The sequence below is a fragment of the Diadema antillarum genome, unplaced genomic scaffold (genome assembly GCF_040938485.1).
Source record: "Diadema antillarum isolate AM-2024a unplaced genomic scaffold, OU_Dant_1.0 seq00000576_RagTag, whole genome shotgun sequence".
Taxonomy (NCBI): Eukaryota; Metazoa; Echinodermata; class Echinoidea; order Diadematoida; family Diadematidae; genus Diadema; species Diadema antillarum.
In genome coordinates, this window is record NW_027271511.1 from 495,292 (window position 1) to 516,763 (window position 21,472).

Below are 21,472 nucleotides of genomic sequence, written 5' to 3' on the forward strand. Positions count from 1 at the left end.
CCAAATTAAAAGATTAGTTTGTTGGTGCTAGTTTTGTTGCTTTTTCAAATTCATAAGATATTTTGTTGATGTACTCCGAGCTCACCTTCATTAAAGGGAACATAAACCCTAAGAGCAATGTGGATTGAGTGAAAGCAGCAACATTAGTAGAACACATCAGTGAAAGTTTGAGGAAAATCAGACAATCGATGCAAAAGTTATGAATTTTTAAAGTTTTGGTGTTGGAACCACTGGATGAGGAGACTACTAGAGGTTATGACGTATGAGTGGACAATAATATAAAGAAAATATAAAGGGAATTCCACAAAAATTCACTTTTCTAGCAAAATGAAAGAGTACTTGACTAACCGCTTTCAGAAAGTAGGGGAATAATTGCTACCCCTAACATATGTCAGTATCAAGTTGATGGAATGTGTGATTTTCATGAAAAATGAATTTTTATTGAATTGCCTTTATATTTTCTTTATATTGTTGTCCTCTCATACGTCATAACCACTAGTAGTCTCCTTACCCAGCAGTTCCAACACCAAAACTTTAAAAATTCATAACTTTTGCATCGATTGTCCGATTTTCCTCAAACTTTCACTCATGTGTTCGACTGATGTTTCTGCTTTTACTCGATCCACATTGCTTTTTGGGTTTGTGTTCCCTTTAAGGTCAAGATTCCACAAACACCAATATTTCATTGAGAAGAGCACTGTCTTGTAAACCAGGCACTTTTCAGATTCCAAATTACTAAGATGGTAAGAGATAATAAAAATCTTTCAACTTTTGTTAATGAAATATGTGAAAACAATCAATGAGTGTGTTACATAATTATATATCTTTTATAAACAAGACTCCAATGTCATTTACATTATGAAATTAAGAATAACTGTAGTTTAGCTTACCGGTATGCCTAAGATATTACTGTATACGCCATATATTTAGTGAGTCTAAACTTTCGTGAATCGGGACTTCTAGACGATTTCACGAGTGGTTAAATTCATGATCGTGGAGTACTGTACTGAACGGAGAAATATATACGTGTGCATCACATTCATATCGGGATCAGAGTCATTATTTTTGCGTGTCTTTAATTTCACAAATAGCACCTGACTTGCGAAATTTGCGAAAATAAAAACCTCTCGAAATATTTATATTTGGCGTATACAGTAAACTGTATGGCAGACATAGAGAAGCATGCCTGTAAGTTCTAATCACTGCAGTCTTGTATAGTAGCAGCATCAAAGTTTACCACCTGGTGTGGAGACCTTGTAGTGTGGGGATATCATGCAATAGGAAGACTGGCCCGACTTGGATATAGTCAAGAAACCTGTAACAATTTGTGTTCCACTTTAACACTGATCTCCATGTAAGTACACACACAGCTGAAGAGCCTTGACTGGACTTAACCATTACCAATAAGGGTATGCTTCAATGCATGTATATGCTGATGGGCGTTTCTATTCAAACAGGCTTGCACTAGCTCTGATTTTTTAATGTACTCTGATGGGCGGCAAATGGAGATGGATTCAATCAGACCAACCTTCTCGATCTCCCCACACAACGGATCTTTAAGCTCATTGCTATCTACACCTGACAGTTTGTGTGAAATTGATGGGTGGCAATAGAGTGATACCTCCCTTTAAGTTTCCTTGTAAGCCCTTAAAGTGACTCAAGTGATTTGTAGAATCTCTGCATTCACTGTTACTGTCATTGCATGTACAAAGTACATACACAATAAAATATTTTTTAAAGGTGAAAAATTGCAACTTGATGAATTTGTGTGATTTAGTCATGTAGCAGAGTGTGCATTAATTTCATTGTGTGTTGCAGAATTAAGGAGCTGTGGTCATTAATGATCATTATGCATTGTGCATTGCATAAGCTGTTCACACAGTAGGCCTACTCTGCAAAATTGGGTTAAACCTGCTATTGCCAACTACCCATGGTACCTTTGGTGTATGTACATGTACCTGATGAGTGAAGAATGCTTCAGGAATTCTTTTTAGAACAAGAGTTCTGTCTTTGGAGTGGGCGACACATTTAGGTTGATGTGATCAAGGGGCCTAACCTACATGTATTGCATCCAGGAATTGGGACTGGCCATGAATCAACTCCAGAGGGAGTTCTGATACCTCTAGAGACAGCAGGTTAATAGAACAGAATCCTAAAGAACGTTGAAGCTGACATCAGGTGCTGGTTCTCCCAGTTCCGTACCTCTAGGAATGGCTCAGAAAACGACAGCAACATAAACAATTTGAGGTGCATCAATGTTTAATACCCCTGTTCTAAAGGGACAGCTATGTTATACCCCTACTCCACCTGTGGGAATAGAAGTATGTATAAACAATATTTCCATGTGGTTTCAATGTTGTTAGCCTAATTCCAAACATTTAGATCAAAGAGAAAAGCTCCAGAGTGACTGACATATGAACAGTTGGCAAGTTCAACAATGTTGCACTCAAAATCCACCCTGAATTTCTGCAGTTTACTGAGTTTGCCTCTCATTGGATACTGTAAAGCAAGATACATATTTTCGCTATTTCCACTGGCATTCAATGCATATAGTGTAGACAAGAACTTTCGTGTGCAATTAATTTTGCAAATATTGGCTCTCTCGAAATTTTCGGCAGTAAAATGTACTCAAACATTTCTGGTTTTACAGGAGTATAGCATGCAAGTTTAAGGAGGAATGACGAACGATGATTCCAAAGGCTTGCACCCTTGATGTATAAAGAGCGAGCTGCTATGTCTTCCTGATTCTCTGGGAGTTCCCCAAAAACTTAAAGCATCTCTTTTTGTTCAAACGAAATAATATAAAAGCTTCCCCTCCCCCCTCGATTTATGAATTATGTTTGCCTTTTGAGATGATTGTAACTTATAATTATCTCCTTGATTGCTCTTTGGAATCTCTCTGATTCTAGTGTGTGAATGTTGACAGACCTGTACAGGGTTATAGCGCAAACTAATGTGAAAAAAGTAATGAAAAATCTCTGTTCGAATTAATGAAATTCTTACGTCGAGTTGTTTTTATTGCAACTGATTGACAAAGTGCCCTTCATTGACATAAATAAGCACTCAAATAATCAGTGTTTTGACAGTAGCCATGACAAAAGAAATCATGGGCATACATACTCGGGCTGGATTCAAACCAACTAATTCAGTGCTTATTTTGATGTGGGGCATTTTTGTCATTCAGTTGCAAGAAATATCTCTGATTAAGAGTTAAAAAACTGAAACGAACAGGTAAGACACAGACAACTAGTACACACTGATGCATGAGTTATGCTTTGGCCAACTTTATTTCCTGTGGCTGTGACCAGCTACACCTACGCCTTCTCCAAACCTGAGCTGACATGAGATACAGTTTAAAACAAAAACAAAAACAAAACATTTTTAGGAATATACCATATTCATTTTTCACAGAGCAGTTTTACAGCTTGCTCATAATCATGTTCAATAGAGATACATATGAGTTTTATGGCAACTTGTACATGGCATTATACACAAAATGAGTCTTAATGGCAATATGTATGGGCATGATTTTGTAAGGCAAAATATGACAACATAGAAAAACAAAATTTAAATCTAGTAGGTTTAAAGAGCTGCATTAATCCAACGTCACTACAGGTATGCATATTTTGATAATCTTCACGGTGGACACAGATACATGTCGAGATAGGCATAAGTTTACAAAATTCCATGCATTTTAGTGAAATGGATTGAGTTTGTGCATTTTACAATACTTGAGGGAAGCAATAGAGTAGATTCTGAAGAAATAAGAACGGCTGATTACAGTATCACTGAATGAGGTAGAATTCAAATCCTGTTTCGTATGATTTTCAGGTACACAAACTTTAGCAATAAATATTCCATCCTATTTTCTTTATTTCTACCATCCCCAAAATGAATGAAAGATAGGGATAAAAACCCAAAACAATGTAAGATATGTACATGTACAAAGCCAAGACCAAAGTTACACCCAAATGTGACAAGCAGTGAAAATGACGTAACATCCATCGAACGGATTACTCCCTATCTGCGCTGAATGCAGATCATTCATTCCTCCAGACAAGCGTCACCAAATATTGTACTTTGTATTTTTTTATAGATATAATGTATTGTGTTTTTTTGTCATTTTGTTTTTGACTTTTAGCAATAGAATAAAGAATTTAGTCTTGGTCACGAGCCCAAAGTTTGATTTTAGAACATTTCGTGAACCACCAGTACCAGTATCACATATCGTGAGCACAAAGAGCGACGTCCCTTGAGGCTTGGGTCCAGGGCTGCAACGCAGGGACATGGAGACCCTTGCTCTGTAGTATTATCTTTCTCTTATTTTTGAATATACGTTGCATACAACAAAACTAATGTTTGGCGGAAGATATTACGTCTAATGCGGGAGACACGCATGTATAGCGGGAAAGCGAGAGAATTTGAGAAGATTCTCTCAAGCGGGGTATACAGTAGTAGGGAGTCTCTGCAAGTTGCCGAGTCAATGAAATAGGCCTACTTTGACAATTTGTACCGTTGGATGGTAGGAATACGAGACTTAGAAATGTCAGATTGAAAATGAGTAAGGCCTGACAGACTCTGCTGATCTTGACGCTGGTCGTGAGGAATGATTCGTTACTCGCCGCGAACACGACTGCGAGCTCGAACTCGAGCTCGAGCGCGGTCGCTCGGGCCTGGCGACGGCAGACGACACGACGCTGGACTTCGTCGCGCCGTTTGCCAGCGAAGGCTGGTACAACATGCGCGATTTTAGCGAGAAGTTCCTCAGCTCACGAATGTTGAGTTTGGACATTGACTGACCACTGTCCGAGCTTTTGTCGGTGGACGTGTCGGACCTTGATTCCTCTGCGAAGGCCGAAATGAGTTCCCTGTTCGAGCGAGGTGCTGTTGGTCGACCTTTATCAAACGGTCGGGTCATTACCCCTGAACGATTGCCATTGTTGTAAATCAGACTTCGCTGGACGCGCACCTCCGTTGCTCGAATGAGCCCCGTTTTAGGGTCGACACGCAGCTTGACGTTGTGCGGAACGTCGGGGAAGAGCTCCCCAGCTCTTCGCTCGATTGCATCGTCTGTTTTCCCTAGGATGGGTTGGCCAACGTTTGCGTTCGCTGGAGGCCTGTTCTGCCTCTCGAGTTGCAGGCCGAGGCTGGCGGCGTGCGCCATCTGAACGTTCCGCATCTCTTCCAACCGCTTTTCCCGCTGTCTGCGTCGCAGGAACTGGCGTTGCTTTTCGCGGTAGTCCCGCCAAGGTGCCCCCGGGCGACCGATGTCGTCTGGTCCAATGTCTAGAGTGCTGATACTTTGCCGAGGCCGATTCTTTTGTCTCCATCCATTCGGATTGTTCATATCTTGCAGTCTGTGTAACATGACCTCCAGGACAGGCATGTACAGCTGAAAGAAGTCGGTCAAATTGGAAAAGTCAGCATGTAGGCAAGTACATTTTAAATCGAAAGTAAAGAAGATGAATTGAAGAAAAACTATGTGTTGTAAAAGCAAGGGTAAAATCATTTGCCTCACAGGGAAAGCTGTTTAAAAAGGTTGTGAAACACGAAAAATTTTATAAAGATCAAGGAAACGTATATAATTATATATTTTTTTTAAAAGGTCATTGCGGTCATTTGTCTTGGGACAGATCGGGACTTAGGCACGAAAGGAAATTGTGTTTGTTTAGAGGGGAAAAACGAGGGAGTCACAAGTCATACCTGCTCGTCTCTGTTCAGTCTGTTCACCCTGGCCTGGAGCTTGGTCATCGCTGTTTCCTTGAGGGCAGCATACGAGGTCGGGCTCTTCTTCACGATCTGCCGCTCGAAGTTGTTCAGGTCGAGTTCGAAGGCGTCCACGCTTTCGAGACACATCACAGAGCAGCTGTAGGTAGGAAGCCGCAGTAGGACCTCAAAGTCTCCTGAATGAAACGAGGGTGGGGGGACGTTACGAATCGTCATTGACGTCTCATACCAAGGTAAAGGGCAATAGTGTGAATTGGATTCATGCCTTCAGATTTTGAACTTTGTTCAAGAAGCCCTCTTGAAATGTCCTGATTGTGAAGGAATGTGATATCAAAACATAATCAAGTCTGCTATTCATACTGATATGATTTCAATTTAAAGTCTTCATTGCTATAAAGAAAAGGATAAGAAACTGCAGATAAGGTTGCGGTTGCGCATTTCCTGGTATCTGATACGAGGTATCGTTTGTCTATTAATAATGATATAAACGCTGTAGATGTACTCTGCTTACCAGAACGCAAGAGGAAAACGTCAAAGAAAATCACAACAGCAACACTTACAACAACTACATACACACCGCCACACACATACCACCACAACCAACAAACTGCCCCAGAGGCTCAACTGGCTGCCTCATGATGATGATGAAACAGCATTTATATAACGCCAGTTTTCTGTAGAAACATTCAAAGGCGCCCGGCTCCCACAATGTGTCACACATCATTCGCAAAAGTTGCTGCCAAAAGACACCAAGCCAAATGGCCGCGAGGGAACTGAAACCCACCGATCAAAACGACGTAATCATCGAAATACCGACCTATGTGCGATACCCAAATGAAAACGCCAATCACAGCAAGAGCAACATCAACATCCAAATCCACACTACCGACCTCGGTGATCCACGCCCGCACAACCACCTCCACCGTCACCACTACCACCACTTTCGCCGTTTTACATCAAGTCTAAACTTGGTATCCTATATAGCAAGCTTTAATACAAGCTGACGAGTCGCAATCACCCGTACAGTTCACCTATAACAGATGGTGAGAACGGTAGTGAGGTGTATAATAACCGAGTATCTCACCAATATAATCACCAACACCGATGACGCACATGTTGGTGTTCTTGTAGTTGAGATGTTTTTCGGCCTGTGCGTACGTTTCCTTTCGTCGGATCCAGTGCTGCACTCCACGCCGGGCGCCCACCGCAGCTGCGAACGATGTGGAGCCGGGATGCAGGGTTCGTGTTCCTCGACCAGTGCTGAAAACAAACACAGCAAATATAGCACTAAATGTGATAGACACTTTTTTCATAAACTTTCCACATCTCAATAAACTTTCATCTCAGCAAAAGATGATGTTTGATAAGAAAGTGACATGCCACTGTGTGGATTGTTACTTCAAATCTTTGATAATAAATCAAGTTACAGATTGATCTATTTCTTTCATACACGCTCATCAGGGTCTTGAAAGCGTATGGATGGTCCATTGCTCTTTTAATGCCATGATTAGATTTGTCTCGGAGCTATGATTGTGAAAGATGATTTATCTTTTGAGATCATGGCGGTCCTAGTCCATTCTGTTTATTTATTCGTGTTAAGAGGAACACCTGTAACGAACGACAAGCACATTTTGAAGTGGAGTTTGCTTATCTCAATGTTTCAGATGTTTATACTAGTGGGATAAATGTCAAATTAAAGCAGATATCTTTAAAGGCTTCCCATTCACCTGCACACGCACGCATACACATTCGTTCAAGACTCTCCATTGCAGACACAAGAAATTTCCCGGGAAAAATTCTTACTTCACGTCTTTGGCGAACTGCAAGTCTTTCTCCGTGCACAGGTTAGGATACTGCCTGATGTGTTGCACGGTGTCCGTGGACACCTTGGCACTACCCTGTGTGAGGAAAAGGAGTCCCCGGACGGGCGACCCTTGCTTGACCATCGTGTTACCGTACTGGTACTGGCAGCGGGTTAGACTCATGGTCATTACGCTGCGTTGCCGGGGTGTCCAGTTTCTATAGCAACGAAAAATGGGAGGGGTACTCGGTAAGTTGTACAATGTATTATTTTACGAGACATTGTCATGCAATGTCTCGTAAAATGAACATGGTAACTGATGGTTGTGGTAATGATACTGATATACGGAAAAATGTATGATGACGATAAAATTTGATTATCGTATTTTACGATGGTTAACACGGTTGTATCTAATATGGTCAACAAAGTCGCCGTTGGACAATACTACGATTACACGAACGAAACTGTTAATAGTCTGTTGAATTTGAAGATGATACAAATACATGTAGAACATGATACTAATCATAGGCTTTAATTAACACAGATGATCTAAAGCTATCATATGCATTTTAAGAAGGAAAAGAAAGAGGGAAAAGTATGAGAACAAGAAGATAAAAAAGGTAATGATAACAGAGGAAGAAACGAACAGGCATACTCAGAAAGATCTAAAACAGAGGGCGGGAACTTTGTGTACCTACCGGAAGAGAGGGAACGAGTTGACGAAGTTTTTCTTGAGATTGAACTCGTGCTGCTGGGCGGCCTTCAGACTACGATTGTAGAGCTCCCTGTCGATGACGATAAGGTTGGTCTCTTGGTTCGTCAGGATCGATGCCGTCCGGACCAAGTTGGTCTGGACCAGGGCCAGCTCCCCGAAGCACTTGCCCGCACCTGAAAGCAAAACGCCAAACGAGGTCACGATTCGCAAAAAAAAAGTATTTCTAAGCTTTGAATTGCCTTTGTCGTGACCATGATATCAGCAGAAAGAATAATGGAATCAAGCGAGCATTTTAGCTTTGGCTGTTTTTATTCAGTTGCCTATGGCAGTTAAAGTTATTTTTATTACTTCATACTTTATTGATAAGCTGAATCGTATTTTTGAACTAACAAATCTGCTCTCGTCCGCAAGTAAACAGACCTTCAGAAGGTAAAATGCGCCGAAAGATGGACTTCCTGAAGGAACATTCGACAGAAGTGTGGAAGTTTTCAACCCTGCTCTCTCGGTGATATACTGCTGTGGAAATTTAAAATGGTAAAATAGCTCTAAGAACTGATTCTTAAAGTCTCTAATCTTTATCTGAAGAATATTGCCGGTAAACGGCTGTATCAAGGGGTCTTAATCAAGGGACACCTATAATTTGCTTACCTAACTCTCGAATATGAACCCCGAATGCTGCTCGATCCAGTTTCGTCGTGCTCATAGTCTGTTCTAACACGTCATCGTCACCCTCATCTGACGAGTAATCAAAATCACTATCGAAGTCGTCCGCGCTATTGTTGCCTCCCTCATCACCGGGGTCAACACGGTCGACATCTTCTTCATCACTGTCATCACCGTCATAGATGTGATTTTCGTTCTCGTCGAGGGTCATACCGCCAGAGGATCGACCACTGTCTACTTGACTGTCTGAAGAGAAGTCCTCGACTATGATGTTGACCCTTGTCGGGGATTCGCCCCGTTTGGAGCCAGTTTTGTTACCACTCGCGTCGTCTGCTGTAAGGCTTGCTTCATCTTCACACGTTGCTGACTTCGTCCCTGATGTCAAAGAATCAATTCGTTCTGTGACACCTGCAACAGAATGTTCTCGAGACGGATGTAAACCATTCTCGGGCTTCGGCGAGAATGCTTTTGGTGATTTTCTCGAGCTCGGCGGCCGGGAGTGTCGGATGCTCTGCCTCGACTGATGACCCGGTGTGTGAGGGCCTCCTCGCCTCCTCGTGGACGACGTCGAATGCTTGGGCACGTTGTCCTGCTCTTCCAGGGCCTGGTTGATGTAGACCGAGACGGAACCTGTGAGGATGATGTAGAAGCTGCACAAGAAGGAGGAGAAGAAAGGAAAAGTGAGGTTTGTATCACGTGGGTGATGATATGAAATTAATTCAGTCGGCTGACCTGAACAAGCGTGGAGCAGAGCAATATTGATACGCAAGAGTTACAACGATAGTTGATATAAGGTTGTGATGATTTTGATGACGGTGATGACGATTATGATGACGGTGATGATGTTAATGATAACGGTAATGATAATAATGATTATGATAATGACAAGTATAATGCAGGTAGAAAGAATAATGATAATAAACGATAACATCTTATTTACCCTGTGTTTATTTCATAGAGACAGCACTGGTATTCCTGAGGGCTCTACCATTATTTACTGATATGTTAAACTCAGATATGAACAGCTTTGAAAAGCTATCTGTTTTATTCACGATTGATATTCTATTTGCGTTCATAGAAGACTATGATTATCCTCAGTACACTCTCTTTAGGCAGTATTTTATCTTCATTTATACTTTGTGATCTACGAATTAACGACAATCTTCACCTGTTTGCGTTGGTTTGCAGGGATAATGTAAGCAATATGATTGATTTCATGCGTTAAAAATTTTTTATTCAGTTGGAATCGAAAATCTCGAAAGTTTAATTCACTGAATTTATGTAAGCCGAATGATGTTTGATAATGTTGCTGTTTTGATTTCTCGGCGTATTATTCATTGATTAATATTTTGCCACTGGTGAACTATCATATCAATCATAGGCACAAGATTATAAAACACACATTATAAAAGCGAACGAACTGAAAGATCAAAACAGGCAATGATAAAAGGGGAAGAGATAAACATAGTTAGATGTAGACTTGCTTACCAGTCGCCCTTTGTGCCTTGCTTGATGATAACTGTATCGGCGGGCACCGACAGGAAATCACAGTTCCTCACAATATCTTTCATCACGTCTGGTGTTGAAAACAAAGATACAGATACTGTAGATCGTGAAGACTTTTTCATTTTTTTGACAGAGGTCAAAATACACGACTGCATTGATAGCGACAGGAGAATTGAATACCATTACTTGTGATTGCAGCTCTCGGTAAACATGAGTTATATAGAAAAGGTCGAAAAGTCAATGGTTACACATATTTTCAATGTTCTCTATTATCTCTCTCCGTCTCTCTCCATTCTCCCTTCTCGTTGTCACACACAACACGGGCACAAACACACATTATAGACAATACACCCACCCACCCACACACATACACACACACACACACACACACATACACGTACTGTGTATTACATATTACGAGAAAGATATGAAAGGTGATGAATACGCACTATGATTTTGGGGACCATCGTGCAATATCACATTACGAAATATATGATTGGTTGCATAACTAGTAGGTACATGTTTGTTTCATAGTATTCTTTGAATATCTTCCAAGAATATTTTGCTTTTTTACGTTGCATATCATTCAACTAGAGAGGGGAAAAAGAACTTGTGTGCTCGCGGTCCGACTCTTTGCCTTCCATGTTTGTTTCGCGAACTTGAGCTTTCACCGCCAAGTAAATATTTGTAAACCGTTTCCCCGGCAATTACAGGGCCCAGCGGGTAGCATTTTAATGCGAGTAGCACACAGATACACAGCAGAGATAACCATGCGTGCTCTCCCGCCGAAATGCGATCTGATGTGTATCGGGTCCAGTTTTGCTGAAACCGAGAGAGGAGGATACGGTGGATGTATGTTTTGGATGTGTGTGTTCAACAATATGAATTAAACTCGACATTTTTCGTCGAGGAAATTCGGCCATGAGAACGACATAATATTGCCTGAAGAATGAAAAGGAAGTAGGGCAAGATGAAGTGGAACAAATGTAACAAATCTTTTCTCAGAAACCACTGTGTTTCCAATATAACTTACCATATTATTGTACAATATAAGGGACAATTATATCGTACATTCATACTACGCCATCATGATGAAAAGATATAGATTCCATTAGTTACGTATTTTTATAGAACTTTAAAGTGTAGAAGGAAACACTTGATAAGGATGATGTTTAGATGTTCTTTGCAGCCGGGGTTAGTCAAAGTGCCATCTTTTCCAGCCTTTATATACAATATTGTCATGTCATCATCAGAAACTACGGACTTTTTGATGAGTTTCTAGTTCACATGAGAATTGATGTCACCATAGAGTGGAATAAAAAAAAAAAAAATATATATATATATATATATACAAGTACGTTTTCTATAACGTAGATACTCGAGCGGCTGCAAGAGTGGATTTGCAAATTTACTACACGTATAGTGTACCCTCTGACTTCAGTGGCTTTTGGAACGTGGCTTGAACGAATAACCTTGTGGTCGCAATTGAATAGCTCCAAACCACAAGACTACGATACCTCTACATCACCGCAAAGTTATTTTTCTAGACAATATATATATTCTTACTTAGCATACCGATGAGTATGTAACTATAAAACAAAACTGAAGATACAAAACATAACGGAGTGTGCTCTTCTCATACTAATCGGGAGGCCATAGAGCACCCCCCCCCCCCTTTCGAGAGGGGGGGGGGGGGCAGTGAGGGGGTGGAGCGGTATAGAAGGGGATGGGGTACGCTGACCACCTTGAAGTGCCAGTCAAGATCGAGTGTGAAGCACTTCATGTTGGTCTTGTAACCCGACGAGGTTCGTCAACAAACATTCATGCCTTGAGGGGGTAGCAACGACAAGTACACACTTTACATTCCTCCGCGGTGTTCGTTTCACGTGAGATCTCGTCTTTCGCGAGACCTTAATGTGCTATGCGTCTCGCCACTTTTCATCATTCACCCTCTATCTCGATATAAGAAAAAAAAAATCTTATTTGCGATCCTATTTTGTGTGTGCCTGTGCTTGAAATTCCATAGGCAGTTGGAATTTGGCACAAGTGAGGGGCAGGCGTGAAATTTTAGATCAATCTCATCCCAGATTTGCTCAGAGAAAACGTAAACTTTCTTGTTCTTCAAATTCGTGTGGGGGACTTGAAAGTTTACTACGGAGTTTAGTGATTGAATGCTCATGCTGAAATCGATAAGGTTATGCATAAAACATACATACATGCACACACACATAATTATAGATGCAAGCCTTTGTGTGAGTGTGTGCGTGTGTGTTTACAAAACAAAAAGTTATGTATATGATATGATTATACTTATGTACTATTCTAACTGAATAATGCTTGGCTTGATATTCGTACACTATCCCGGCATATTTCTTACATTTCAGCCTGAGAGGAATAGAAAGTGAATATGAGAGAGGAGTGACAAACTCAAGACAAATAATGCCACATCCTGTAGCATTTATGTGACCGTGTATCTGTTACAGGATTATCTTACTCGCTCCAAAATGCTGCCATTTTCCCTCTCCAGCGTAAAAGAAATTTGCTTGCGGCCCCGTATCTGATGTCATAGTGCATGAAGCACGTACGGCACCGGTGGATCGTGTAACATCCCCCGGGACGTGCCCGCCGAAAGAAGGCAACGAGAACTGGGAATTCACTGCCGCATTAACGTTAACTCAACCGTATTTGTACTTTGACGCAATATGTGGATTAAGTCGGACTGTTGATGGGTCTGATGTACTGTATTCCCTCCCCAAATCATTTGAATCTCTTTTTCTTTGTTGTTACACCTCGTGTGGATTTTCGCGCGATAGAAAAACTGCGCTCTTCACTCGCGGGACGATTAAGCCACAGAAAGACGAGTTTCGTCAACACCGTTCTCGAATATTTATGCGTTGTGGAAAACACCGAAAGGTGCATCAAAGGGGTATCAAAACTTGATTATGCTTAATGTGTGGCCATCGAAGTAAAAACCAACAAATATCAAGGAAATACATTTGCTTCTAATATCCTTCCCCGGCACAGTTTCCGCATGATTCAACACTAATCAATCTTTTAAAAAAAAGTTGATTTTTTTTTCTCTCTTTGCATCTTCCCTTTATTCAAATTTATTGTTTCCTTTCGCGCTGATAATTCACTTGTTGGGACTGTTGTGACAACGTTTCATAAAGATAATAGACTTTTACAAAACCTCACTTCTATATCATGTTAATACTTTTTTTAAACCGCCAGCAAAGAATCAGCTAAATACTTTCTTCTGCTCTCTTGTTCTTCTTCACTTCTTTTGCAATATGTCTTATGAGCCGCCCAGTTAATTCTTGCTATCATTGCAATGAGGAGTAGGACCTATCCTTACGGGTTCAATGCGGTCCAAAATTTTGACAAGATTTCATAACTAATGATTGCAATAACTTGCGAACAACCACTTTTTTTTCAAGCATGGGGATAGCCGTTTAACAAACAACGATTTTGAGTTCACTCCTGGCGTTTTGCGCAGAGTGACTTGGCATGGCACATTGTAGATACAACAATTATTGAAACTGTTTGGGAATCAAAATCATTAAATCATTTGAAATATCATACAATCACCCGACACGATTGTTGTTCTCAAGAGTGACGTACTCGCCTCGACCGTAAAAGAAAAAGAGAACTCTTACATATCGATGTCATCAACCAATTTCTGATACGTTTTGTTTCATATTCCCTAGTCCTGCGCATGATTACAGTGCATAACCGAAGGATTTTCTTTTGACAGGATTTCAGTAACATAACACCAATTAGATGGAATTTGCTCGAGAAGTGGGTTTTCATTGTAATCATATCCTGTTTGCTACTTTTCACGAATTATTCTTTCTCTTTTGATAGAAATAACTTCAATTTTTTATCCAGCAAGATGAAGTCAAAGAAGGAGAAGATATTAAACGGACAGCAGAACAAGGCGACAGAGACAGAGGCAAACTAGAAACATACCATCACATCAATGTACATGTTTTGCGGATTAACCTGGATTCATGGGGCTTAGGACGAGATGATAACACTCTAAAAATAATATCGAATTTCGTGGACAGTTTTAGGTTGTCACATTTCTCTTTTTCTCTGTTTGTCTGTCTGTCTTGATCTACATTTCTCCCTCTCTTTCTCTCCCTATCTCTGTCTTTCTTTCTCTCTTGGCGCATTGTATGTTATAACCTTGAACATGCGTGCGTTTTCAAGGTTTCGGGGACGCCAAATCCAAACATACATTGTTAGGGGAGAAATATGTAGGTCAGATGGCACTGGGACGTGCCATTATTTTCTTTTTGGTCTCATACGTAAAATCGGATGTCTGCTTTATGACAGCTGGGTGGCTAAAGGGGACATCCCTTAAATAGGCAGACAATCACCGCCAGAACATTCCCACTCTATCAATGTCCCATAATGATAACAATGATAATAGCTAGTTTTTATATATCGCATTTCAGCCTTGTTAAGACTTTCAATGCGCTTTACAGACTATTATTACCCTGGTCACTGGATATATTATTTCCAACCAACACTGAGAGTGTTCACTCTCCACTCCCTGCAGAGCATTCTAGCCAATTTCCATTTTACAGGCGCGCTCATGCTGATCAACGAATATAAACATTCTCATCCTGCTGGGTACCCATCCATACTCCTGCTGAAGGGCAAACGTGTCGGGCTTAGTTGGGGTTGAACCCACGAACCAATACCACGCTCATGTGATTCAGAGACGATCACTCTTATCCACTCGGCCACGACACCTCCACAATATCATTATCATCTCATGAATCTTAACTTGCGAGACACGAACAGTTCCTTTAAGTTCCTTCCGATACCCTAATCCTCTTCTGTTCATTTCGCTTGCTCCTTTCACTTTTTATTTACAAAGCGCGTATGATAGGGACTACATCTGTGGCGATATGCGCTACAAGAATGTGGTTTATCATTATCATTATTACATGTATTCCAATGCTATTGTTGTTGTTTTTTCTATTTTGAACACATGAGGCATCTGTCAGTCGAAGTCAAATGAATATCCAAATTTTTCATTTGACTTTGAAAGAACGTCCATTATTCGAGTCAACATGATCAATCTAATGCTTGAATCTGTTCTCGTTTGAGTCATTCGTTGTGGATATCCCAGTAAGGTTTGTTTCAAGCTGCCTCGCGCGTTTCTTTCTCTTTGGTTTTTTATTTTATCTGTTAAACTAGAAAGAAGACCTTACACATTTGATTTAGTTTCTTTTAATAAATGAGACGTCTTTGTTTTCTGTGAACTTTCGCAGAACGAGCATGATTCGTGTAATGCTGCCATGTATAATGTTTTCCATTTGAGCCGGAAGTGATCGTTTCACAAGGCTTTGTGATTAACATACACATTCCGCGCACCTTCCTTTCATACTATTGATCGCATACTTATGATAACTGTAATACCAATAAGAAGAAGAAGAAGAAGAAAAAAAAGAAACAGTCTTCCTACCTTTGTCTATGTTTCCAACTCATTGGAAATTTGAAGAGGTTATTGAAAATTAATCTTTTTCCAAAACCATAATAGAAATAAGTTCGTGTATACAGTATGTCCTCCGAAAAATTACAATCATATTTTCGCATTAATAACACCCAATATGATTACATTGTGTAAATGCTACTTCAGGGTCTTGAAATATAACATCTTAGCTCTATTTTGCAGAAAACCCAATTCAATTTGGTTAAGCGGTCACAGAGAAATGTGGATTGTTGTGAAGCATGTCATGAGTCTGATTCTTCCAAGTTTAGCACTTGGATGCTCTTGTGTGTGAACACAATAGACAGAACTTGGAGTGAAGAGATTCTTGACATGCTCTACAAAATTCCTCATTTCTCTTTGACCACTGAAACAAATCGAATGGAGTTTTCTGTAAGATGTGGGCGATGAGTTATAGTTTCGTACCCTGAACTTGTATTTGGATTGATTCACTATTTTTAAAGTTATCATTGCGGAGGATCCCGTTGAATTTTTTTTTTTTTTGGGGGGGGGACATACGGTGTAATAGGTGCAGAAAATATGTACAAATTATGTCTTTACTCATATATTTTTTTGATGAACTTATGTGTAAAAGCGGTGATATAGTTGTACTTTTGTGTGGGGGTGGGGTGGGTGTGTATGTGGGTGTGGGTGTGTGTATGCCTCTTTTATTCAGGGTCCCACAACATTTTTCCATGTTAGGGTTCTTAATGCAACTTCATAGTTGTACTCACTTGTGTGCGTATTCGGTGTTGGTAGTCCTGGGAATAGTAAATACCTTGCATGTGTCCTTTTTCAGCTGCTCACAATATTTCACATTTGGCCGACCGGTGGCGTTCATATTTTTGCTCGGTGTCTTTAGTGATTACAAAGGGGAAATCGAATAGAATGTTTTGTATCTAACTTGGTGAGCAAGAGAAAAACTTGTTAAGAGGGATTTGCAGTTTTCGGGAAAAAAAAACGTGCTTTTTTGTGTCATCGACGTTGAAGCTGTATCACCGATCTCCACTTGTCGGCGCCTTGAGTTGATACGCATAGCGTTTGAGGCATTTGTAAAGTACACCACATTGTATTGGATTGTAGTTCTTTCACTCATGCATGCTATTTATGCCAAACCATGAACTGCGAGGACCAGAATATGATGATTTTTTTTTTGACGTGGTCTGTTCTTGGAGGAGAGACCATACTTTTGAGCAATGTAAAGCCTTTTTATTTCAGACAGCGTAAAAAAAGGAACTACACACGTTCTACAACTTTGGGTTAAGTTAATTCTGTCGCAGTAATAAATCGTTACATTTAAGGCAAATATGTAGATCTACATCTTTTCACAAATCGAGCCGTGTTTCGCTAAATTGTTTTAAATAGAGAATAATGTTTCCTTCAAAGCTAAATATTGCGAACTTTGTTTCAGCTAGAGAAAAAGAGGTCAAAATGAGTGTTGATGTGCCTCGATTATACGGACAATTTTATTGTTTGGAAAAGGGCGTGTCGCAGCAAATGCAACATCAAGAACTAACAAAACACTAAACATTACTAAAAGTGGCTATTTACGAACCATTGCCATAGGATACGTCCTTTGGAATACTTGGCATTCTTATAATCATATAATGACCTGGGTAAGAATCGGTTAGGGCAAGGTCGTGGCGGCTTTAAGTCTTTTGAGAGAAGGATAATGATAATCTTTTCAGACCTCTTTCCATTTTCAACAAAATGGAAAAGTAATTCGGCATTGAAAGATTTTATTAGGTCCGATGGAGGTCGGAAAACTAAAGGAATGCACGACCACACGCCACAAACATACTTGTGAACATACAAACGACAGAAAACACACACGAAAACATACAACACACACCGTGCAAGCCGACACATACTACGCGTGGTTATGAAATATGATTTCGCACAAAGAAACTATATGTCCTTCAAACCCATTATTTTTTTATCTAGTTGGTTTGCTATTGATAGCTAGCTATTCAGGTAGATATGTATGTAGAGAGATAGAGAAAGACAGATAGAATGATAGAGAGATGGATGGATATAGAAGATGATAGAGAAAGATACTAGATGGAAATGATCATGCGAGTGAGTTACCTGTTTTCTGTGCCTTGAAGAGACCGCTCATGTTTTGGAACCAAGGAATGAGGAGATCAACCTCCCGATCATCTCTCTCATCCGGATCCTTGGAGATTAGACTGACTGCCTTCTCGAAGTTGTGCGCCATCCTGCAAACTGGACACGAAGTATGGGGGAAATATGATTAAACAGAGTCTTTCCAGGAGTTTTAAAGCCACTAACTATTGTAGTTTGTTCACGTCGAAGAAAAACTGTTACTACAAAGTACAATAACAATGTAAATGAATGAATGAATGAATGAATGAATGAATGAATGAATGTATTTTCCTCAGATTCAGATCAACGCTCTTTTAAACATGCAGCACACCACTAAACCAAACAATAATATTGTTTGTTTTTATTCGAGTTTCATCCGAGTCTTTGATGATTTTGTTCGAATGAAAAGTTCATATTGAATGTTATTGTGTGTTGGATGTGGGGTGTATCATCAGTCTTATGAATAATTCAATGCGACGTATATTATATGTCGCATTGAATTATTCATGAGTCTGAAGATACACCCCACATCCAACACACAATAACATTCAATATGAACTTTTCATTCAAACGAAATCACAAGAAACTCGGATGAAACTCGAATAAAAACAAGAGTCTCATTGGGCAATCGGATCTATATCTGGAATAAGATACCACAGTAAACATGAAATGTATACAAATGCATGTATACCCACAACACGCAGACACAGTCTGGCAAAGATAAAAAGACACGACAGAAGTACAGATGCAGCGCCGCTTTATCGTCACTTAAACTCGTGACTCTCTTCGCTCTCGTTCTTCTAACGAGACATCTTCCATAAGATCCTCGTCAGCATCAGTGAACCACCAAGAGGCTAGTAACATGGAGGCGGCACTCAACACGTTAATGTTAATACCCCCCCCCCCCCTCACTCTCCGATCTGCAAAGTGTTTCGGAAGTTTCGAAGTCGGTTATTGTCACAATATGGGAAGCGCGTCACCAAAATCTGGTCATTGGTGTGATATGTCATCAATTCACACGAGACACCGAACATTATTACATTCGGGCAACGAAAATACGCTATAAGCTAAACCAGGAACACACACTAAACTGAAAACAGTACAACTAGCGAAGCTTTAAAATTATATTCTCATGGCTAGGAAAGGAGATGCTTCGTTGATATATAATAAATAACTTTCTCACTTTCAATTGGTAAGTCTTCAGAGTGAGCCTGTCGATTTTCGATGGCGCGCGAAAGAAGTTGCGAAGCACAATGTTACACTTTGATTTTCTGTCGATTGTTTATCATATAGATCAACCCTCAATATTGACCCCTAGGTACAGGGCCAGTGTGTCGGGCTAACTGCGGCGCGTTGTGTCTGTGGTTATCAGAAATTAACAAAATGAACAAATAAACAATAAAAAGATAACATAATCGCACAGATAACAGGCTCAAACATATACAGGCCAACTTATCGCCAGGAGTAACAAACACTTGAAGCTACTCAGAGATTATTTCAATTTTTCTTTTGCTGTTCACGTTTAACATTGAAGTTGATTTACAGAAAACATAAAATGTGTTGTTGGTTTTGTTGTTGTTGTTTTTTTTTCGTTTTCGTTTCGGCTTTGTACAGACTATTATCTGTTGACTACGTCTAATTTTAGGGAAACAAAGCAGAAAGCAACAAACGTGAAAAACAGAACCCCAGATTGATGTACGAGTCATCTTTATTTTCTTGATCTTAGAAACATGCAAGGATTACATCTTCTCTGATTGAAATTAAAGCAGACATCTCGCTCAAAAACACCATCTGTTGACAAAGGAAAAAAACCCGGCAAACATGAAGGTATTGTGAAACGAGCATTTAAAAAAAAGTCATAGCTAACATTATAACATTTTTGACTCCAAGATTTCATGACGGCGCTGTAGGTTACGCGTCGGCATCTCAACCTGTATAACCTTGGCACGAAAAAGAACTCAAATCCTTGTCTATTTCATATTTTGAAAAAAAAAATCAGACAGTACAAAATTCGTTATTACACTTTGCTCAAAACAATAAATGAAGCAAGTTTCACACTGGCCTCGTGTCTCATAGACGGAATAATTACGTTCTCTGCAAAATATGGAGGAACATACAGAATAGCAATGCTTGTAAAATGTGAAAGACTGAACTGAGGACAAAATAATTTCTACTACATCCGACTTACCGACAATAGTTGTTAGCACAAAAATCTTGAATAGGGGGACATTGGTAGCAAGTTTGTGGTACCCCGAAGCTTCGGCAGCTTTGACCACGAGATCTAGCCCCTACTCGTCCGGTGCTTTCTCGGTTCGTATGCACAATACCGAGTTTGACTTGGTCCTTTGTTGCTCCAAAGATGAGATGTAACTTTTTTTGTCGTCTTGTTCTCTCTCTTTCTTTGCTTCCACACCTTCCCTCTCTCCTATGTTTTCTCACAAAGCTGTCTGCCACTGTGGACCAACATCTGTCTAAACATGGTTTCAGTTAGCACCTAAATCTGGCTCTGAAACTTTGCGAATCCTCGATTCTCGTCAACACCTGCCCCGGGAGCTCCCGACGAAACTGCCGTACACTCGATTCGACCCCCCACAAGTGGACCGGCGCGCTATGCGTTTCATTCGTTCGCGAAAACTTATTTTGCGAATTGAACGGCAGAAATCGGAATCCGATGTTACGAAAATAGAATTGAGTTTTCTCTCCTCAAAGTGGCTGTAGGCGGTGAAAGATTTTTGCTCCCGCGTCGTGCGTTGTCCCCAGGGCGTGAACATCGATCGTACGCTGCGCAACAAGTCACATCCATGTGAACATTAACTTAGAAGTCGCCGCGGCTCGAGCGATTTTAAGTCCGTTGTACCTAGTGAATGTAAGTAAACGAGATTCGCTTCTCTCTTCACAAGTCGATTACTCCTTTTGGCAGTTCTGTAGACGTATGTCCTCGACAGCTCGTGTAAGGTTATCAACAGATTCTAAAACGGAGTGAATCAGCGGCATTAAAAAAACGTACATACATTTCATATTGCGTTGACGTCTCAATGTCATATGAAGCATACGCCTATAAACTAAAGTAGGAATAAACATAGCACGGGTGAATGAGTTTTTCCAACAGCATCAGTTAGCGGTGTATACATCAGGACACAATGTGAAGTCCCCACAATATTTGCAGTTTTGAGAATGGTCATTCATCGGAAGAATTGTACGGCCGCAGCTGTGTCTCTCAACCTAAAGAGACTTCCTGGCTTGTGTGGGGCAACCACTAAAATGGCGTCGTCGCAAAAACACGACTTCCTTGATCTCACATGAGTGTGGGATGGATGGAATCAATCCTTCCCAAACAGCAGTATATAGAGACCCTTAAATTCCTACTTCACATTCGTTTTGCAGTCTCAGTTTTAGTTCTTGTTCTTTTTGTCCATCAGTGAACTTTAAACCAATCGACGATGAAAGGACA

At 40.4% G+C, this 21,472-nt stretch overlaps 1 protein-coding gene across 1 annotated transcript; it reads right to left on the minus strand.

The window, feature by feature from the left end:
- Positions 1–4,546: 4,546 nt before the first annotated feature.
- On the minus strand, positions 4,547–20,712 carry LOC139735408 (uncharacterized). Its single transcript, XM_071646160.1, has 9 exons — positions 20,210–20,712; positions 18,004–18,141; positions 10,395–10,482; positions 8,892–9,556; positions 8,227–8,416; positions 7,531–7,746; positions 6,812–6,987; positions 5,704–5,903; positions 4,547–5,392 (listed from the first exon to the last, which is right to left on the minus strand). Exons 2-9 carry the CDS (start codon positions 18,131–18,133, stop codon positions 4,547–4,549), a joined length of 2,511 nt encoding a protein of 836 aa, XP_071502261.1. The 5' UTR covers positions 18,134–18,141; positions 20,210–20,712.
- Positions 20,713–21,472: the final 760 nt, after the last annotated feature.